Raw genomic sequence first — 6,792 nt, forward strand, 5'->3', positions numbered from 1 at the left:
ATGCGTCTCTCACTACGAGATCGTATTAGAAAGAGGAGGGAGGAAGAAGACGATGACATGATGCTATTTATTTTCCCCGCCTTATATCTTATGAGTTCTGCTAGAGGAGGGGAAAAGAAGAAACGTCATACTTCGGAAGAATCAGGCGAGGTTAAAGTTCGAAGACTCCTCGAGGGACATGTCAAGAACTGTCAAGTTGCATTTAGGATGGAACCACACATCTTTAGAGAATTGGCAAATTATCTTAGAAGCAGAAGGCTTGTTGTTGATACTAGGATAACTGTGGAGGAGAAGTTGGGTTTCTTCCTATACATGTTAAGTCACAACGCCTCGTATGAGGATCTCCAAGTGTTCTTTGGGCATAGCAATGACACCTTCCATCATCACATCAACCACTTCTTCAAGGTGGTCATTCCCGCACTCTCTCGCCGTTACCTTCAAGCTCCTGATCCTAATCAAGTGCATAAAAAAATCCAAGACAATCCTAGATTCTATCCATTTTTCAAGAATTGTCTAGGTGCCATTGATGGAACTCATATTCCTATTTCCATAACCTCTGAGAAAGCTTCTCCTTTTAGAAATAGGAAGGGCACACTAAGCATTAATGTGATGGTGGCATGTGATTTCGATCTCAACTTCACTTTCGTTTCTAGTGGATGGGAGGGATCGGCTACAGATTCCAGAGTGCTACGATCAGCTATGAGCAAGGGCTTCCAAGTACCTCCAGGCAAATTCTATCTGGTTGATGGAGGGTATGCAAATACTCCATCTTTTCTTGCTCCATATTGGGGAGTTCGATACCATTTGAAAGAATTTGGGGCTGGACATCGAAGGCCGCAGAACCCAAAGGAGCTCTTTAACCACCACCACGCACTACTGAGGAACCATGTGGAAAGGGCTTTGGGGGTGCTTAAGAAGCGCTTCCCCATTCTGAAAGTTGCCACATTCCACATGTTGGAAAATCAAGTAAAGATACCTATAGCTGCTTCCATCTTCCATAATCTGATCCGATTACTTCATGGAGATGAGGAATGGTTAGATCATCAGCCGGATAATATCCCTCCAAGAAACTTTGTTGCTGTACCAAGTGGTGATCAAATGAATGACCTAAATGTGGGTTCAGTACAAGGCAACGCTTTAAGAGACACCATCGCCCAAGAAATGTGGGTTCAGTACCAGCAACATTTAAATTAATCTTTGAATAGGCTGTAATAAGTCAATAAGCTTGTAATAAGCATGGATTGTAATTAAGCCGAGACTTCTTTTTAGTCTTTAAATTAGTCTTTGAATAGGTTGTAATAAGCTTTTGTCATGAATAAGCTTGTAATAAACTTGGCTTGTAATAATTGAATAAGCTTGTAATAAGTGAATAGGCTTGTGTCATATTTGACAGCGATGGTTGGAAAAGGCTCCCCGAAGCTCAATATGATTGCAAGGGCGTCACCAAAGTTGCACCGGTTCTTGGGTACAACAAGTGGTATTAAAAAGAAGGCTTCTCCTAAATGCAGTAAGGCAAAGAAGACTGGAGGTTCTCCGAGAGGTATGGTGTTTAATTCTCTGCTATTATTGCTGTTATTTCTCTACTATTATTGCTGTTATTTCTTTGCAGTTGTTTGCTACTAAAAAAACTTTCTTGAAGTAATTTTCTTCTATACAGTTTATTGCACCATGTGCTATTATAGTAGTTTTAGTAAACCTGTAACCTATAAACTAGTATTTCTTTACTGTTATTTATATTTGCTGATTTTTGGTAACCTGATGTCTGACCATGGTTTACGTAGTAGTAAAGCAAAGAGCGGACTAGAATCCGGCCCTTGAGAAGTCCCTAGTAGACATTCTCCATGAGTATAAAGATAGTGGCTACAGAGGTGACAACGGATGGACCCCTGAAGGGTGGAATAAAATGGTGAAGGAGTTCCATCTGAGGAACAAGTATGTCAACTACACAAAGAGTCAGATTCAAGACAAAGAAGGACGGCTAAAGAAAGACTATAGGATGCTCAAAGAGGCAAGGAGGCAGAGTGGGGCCACCTGGAATGAAGATAGGCATATGGTTGAAGGATCACCATCTATGTGGGATAACCTTGAAATTGTAAGTTGATTTCTTAAAGTAATTCTATGGATATCCTCATAGTGATAACCTCATATTTGATCAATGGTTCTCTTTGAATGTGCAGACATTCCCTAAAATTAGGAAGTTCCACAACAGTAAGGCAAGATTTCCACTATTTGATGCTTTGGGAGAGCTTTATGATGGTAGGTTCACTTTCTATAGTTGCAAACAGTGCCAATCAATATATTCTTTCTGCTTCTCACTTTAGTATTTGTTTGTTTCTATCTTGCTGATCTATATTATCCTATGATTCACTTGATTTGTCTAGTAGTCTTTGATCAAGTATTTTTATAGTGCTGATGACTACTAACAATATGCTAGTTACTGTAACAATATGCTAGTTACAGTTTATCCTATCATATTGTTACTGTAACTAGCATATGTACTATGATGCTTAGTAATCAGCATTATACTAGTTCTGATGACTAAGCATTACTGTAGAAAAGCATAGTAGATCAAGTATTATACTAGTTACAGTAATATACATGTTCTACTAGTAGATCAAGCATAGTAGATCAAAGAACTAGTAGATCAAGCATAGTAGATCAGCATTATACATGTTCTACTAGTTCAAAGACTAGCATAGTAGAAAAGCATTATACACGTTCTACTAGTTACAGTAATGCTGATTATGCTAGTTACAGTAGATCAAGTATTATCTTGCTGGCAATATGCTAGTTATAGTAATGCTTTTCTACTAGTTCTGATGACTAAGCAACAATATGCTAGTTTTATAGAGTTAGGTTATATGCTTCTACTTGTCACAATTTATAGATGTCAGAATAGCAACTCTACATCCATGTTCTTCTCATCTGTACTGTGATGAGTTTTCTTCAGTTCTGCACTACTAGTTGCTCTGCACGATATCCCCCCCCCCCATTAACTCCTTCTAGTTGTCATAACTATATTGGTTCTCTTTATACTTGAATTTCATGAGGAAAGACCACTTTCTATAGCTATTTCCTTGTTATCGTGTAGGTCATTTGGCTGAAGGTACTTACAATCTGACTTCTCTTGAGCCACCACAAGAGGAAGCACCACTTCGACAAATTCATGATGTAGATGACTTGGACAACATTGAGGTTCATGAGGTACTAGATGAAGATGATTCAATCACTGAGATATAAGAGGAAGCAAGTGAGGTTGTAGCTGTTGAAAGAAATGGACAGCGAGGTTCTCTGTCACGAGATGAAGAAAATGAGGTCGTAGCTGTTGAAAGAAGCAGGCAACAAAGAACTACTACTACTACATCAAGCAAAAAACATGAAAAGGAAGAAAAGAGACCTAAGAAGGGTGAAAGGATTGAAGAAATGATGGGGAGATACCTAGACATGAGGACTAAGCAAGTACAAGATGAGTCTGTAGATCTAGCCAAAGAAAAGGAGGTTGCTGAAGGTAATGACAATGGAAGTGACAAAGGAAGAGAAGGCAAAAGCATTTGCAGTTTTCATCAAGAGCAAAGAAAATAGAGAGGCCTTCCTAAGTGGGTGTGAACTAGATCGAGAAGCAACTTTGGTTTGGCTCAAAAGTGCGATGGTCTAACAGGTCAGTCTACTTAATTGCTAAAAACTTGATGTTTTCCTTCTATTTGACTACAAAAGTCATTTAGTCACTGCAAAATTAAAAGAAGAAATATTTTCTAGTTCTGTGCAACCCTTAGAGATGAGAACATTTTGATAGTTGAGTTGCTAGTAAGAGGATTTGGACTGTAGAGATGCATTTCTAGTCAGGTTGAAAGCTGAGATCTGCTCCTTTCATTTAGCTTAAAAATTGCTGTCCTTTTACAGTAATGTTGAAAGCTGAGATCTGCTCCTGTCATTTAGCAAATGAAACAGCTATGTTTGCAAAGTACTATGCAAAAGCATATTATCTTGACAAAATTGGCAGGGTGTTCAGAGTGATTATTGACAATCATATGTACTTTGCCTACAGTCAACTTTAGTCTTATAGATACTCTTTTTCTAGTGCACTACTAATCGCTTTGAGCAAGATAGGTTGGCAAAACAGAACAATCCAATGTACCCAGAAAATCATAACAGTACACAAAAACAGAATATAGCTAGTACAAAGAGAGATGACGACTGACGAGTGCATCCTCTCTGTAAAAGATATACTGCAGATGTTAAATCTTCCCTTTAGCCTTGAAAGTGTGTGTATATATATATATATATATATATATATATATATTTTTTTTAAAAAAAAAATATGCTATGTCAAAATGCTTTGTTATATGACTGATGATCTTACCAGTAATATACTTGGCAAGGCTCCCTTTTTTTAGGTATTCAAAGCAAAACAACCTTTGACGCACGTTTGCCCAAACATAGTTTCCTTCATGCAGCCCCCCTAACATTTTCCACAAGAAGGATCTGGAGCTGCAGAGTCAAGAGGATCGTCAGCTGGTGCCGTTTGTTGGTTAGCTGTGATGGTAGCATCGTTGCTAGGCTTGTGTGCCATCTGTGCTGTAGCCCTATATGGAACTCCTGAGAGTGCCCTTGGGTAGCCCTTTGTTCGTTTCTGCATTTCGCTGCGTTTCTGGGCCTGCGTGCCATCTGGGCTAGAGCCCTGTATGGAACTCCTGAGTTTCCCCTTGGGTGGCCTTTTTGGTCGTTGCTGCGTTTCGCGCTAGTCATAGTGGTAGTTGATGTCCTTGGGACTGATCCCTCTGTGATCAGTTTCATGGGCGTGTTGGGTTTCGTTTCTCGCTTCCGTGATCAGTTCTGCTACTCACTAAAACTCTGTAATTTCGTTGCTTTGGTAATGAAATTCGGTCTTTACCGGTGTGGAAAACAATCTGGTAAAAAAAGCTCATTTCAGTAGCTGTAGTTAGTCCTCAGTTCTAATGACTGCTAGTCTTACTCGCTTTTGTTTGTGGTAATTCTAATAAACCAGCCACTGTGCAGTATGGGTGCATTTAGAGTTCAGGGTCAAATCAAAAGCACCATTTAGAGTTCAGGGTCTTGATCACAGCTGTTGGTGCCTGACTCTGGGCAGCTGGACTGCTCTGATGAATCAGTGGACAACGGAACCTCCCTATGGCTGTCATCCTTCAAGCTCAGCTCTTCTCTGAAGTCGCTGGATTTAGCAGATTCATCTGTAACTGTGGACTGTGAGGAAGCTGCCTTGGAATTGGCTAGAGGCTGGTGCGTGGCCTTGGAATTTGAAGCAATTGCATAAATTTACAAATTTTCATTATATTGCTAAATGACAAGAGCAGATCTCAGCTTAATTTTTTATTTTATTGTTGTCCATTATATTGCTTAATTTTCATGATTGCGAGTCATTTTCGTTCAATTATCCAATAATTTGTAAAACAGCTTGTTGTCATTTTCAGGGAGGAGGCAACGATGATCAAGAAACATTCGATTGGACAAAGTGCCTGGACACTTGAGTAGGCTTAGACGAGTTATCTACCAGTTTAAATTATGCTTTGGATTTGTACACTTTGTGATGGTTTGTGTGAGAAAAGATTGTGATTTCATGAGTGGATCATGACAGCCTTTTGGTGCACCTTTTGTCAATTTTGGCAGTAGCTAGCATGTCCTTAATCTGTGGCTGCACATTATTTGTGATACTCTTTGCTGCCCATTATCTCTACATGTATGAGAGCATGATGAGAGACTTGCAGATAAAGAACTTCAAAACATGGGAGATTTATTTATTTTATTTTGCTACAATGTGTGAGAGCTTGTTTTTTCTGCAATGTATTTGCAATGTATTTCATGTGATGTATTTGCAGCACTCCAAAACAGGCAGGTATCTGCTGTTAGTGCCCCAAGCAATACCTGTTTTTAATCCCTGGCAAACCGAACAGCAGATGAATAAAGCAGGGAATAGTTACAGGCAGGGAATAGTTACAGGGCAGGGAATGAGTGACAGGCACGTATCCACTCATTCCTGGGCTAGAAAAAATCTGCTCCGGTATTGAATTCACAGCAAACGAACGAGGCCTTAGGAGGCCGGCAAGCACGGTGCCCAACCGCTCTTCTCCATTGTCGTGTTCCGCCATCCTTATCCCTTTCGGATTTCCCGTCGACAGCTCACCTCCATCCCGCTGGCCGTCGCAAGCACGTGGAGATATTTTCGCTCGAAACCGACCTACTCCGGCTATATATAGTCGGACATGGCTAACGCCGAGCCTCGCCCTCGAGCTTGGGCACCAGCCCTCATCCTTCCTTCCACCCGAGCTCAGTCGCCTCCGCCTCGCCCATGCTCCTCCCATCCCCCTTGCTCTGCTCACTCCTCCTCACTTGCCCTGCACCGCCGCCACCTTGCTTCATCCTCCTCCTCCTCCTCCTTCCCTCTGCTCTTCACCGCCCTTCCACTGAATGCCGCCCGGCTACCTCAGCAGGCTTCACACTGGGGAACGCCAGTGCCTCTCGATAACCGACCGGCCCGCCGCCACTAGGGCCGCCCACCACCCCTCGCCTCCCTCTACTCCGCTCTCTCCCTCTCTGCTACCCCGCACCACCACAACACTCCGAACCGGTGAGTAGCCGTGCAACGCGCGCGCCTCCTCCTCGGCGAGGACCACGCCATCGGCCCCTTGCCCTCCCCCTCTGCTTTGCGCCTATGCTCCCTCCATCTCCCTCTTCCCCTGCCGCTCTGCTCTCTCTCTCTCTCCTTTCTTCCTCTCATTTGCTCGGTTGACCGAAGGATGAGGACAGGCCGGTCGTCTG

The 6,792-nt window shown here is 42.0% G+C and overlaps 1 protein-coding gene and 1 pseudogene across 1 annotated transcript; both read left to right on the forward strand.

Moving 5' to 3' along the window:
- LOC136545199 (protein ANTAGONIST OF LIKE HETEROCHROMATIN PROTEIN 1-like) lies at positions 1-1,194 on the forward strand. Its single transcript, XM_066537247.1, has one exon. It carries the CDS (start codon positions 1-3, stop codon positions 1,192-1,194), a length of 1,194 nt encoding a protein of 397 aa, XP_066393344.1.
- Positions 1,195-1,395: 201 nt separating this feature from the next.
- Positions 1,396-3,240, forward strand: LOC136545200 (uncharacterized; annotated as a pseudogene).
- The last annotated feature ends 3,552 nt before the right edge of the window (positions 3,241-6,792 follow it).

The sequence above is a fragment of the Miscanthus floridulus genome, chromosome 3 (assembly GCF_019320115.1).
Source record: "Miscanthus floridulus cultivar M001 chromosome 3, ASM1932011v1, whole genome shotgun sequence".
In the NCBI taxonomy this organism is placed as follows: domain Eukaryota; kingdom Viridiplantae; phylum Streptophyta; class Magnoliopsida; order Poales; family Poaceae; genus Miscanthus; species Miscanthus floridulus.

Coding starts and splice junctions, on each gene's coding strand:
- LOC136545199 (XM_066537247.1), top strand. CDS start 1: ATGCGTCTCTCACTACGAGATCGTATTAGAAAGAGGAGGGAGGAAGAA.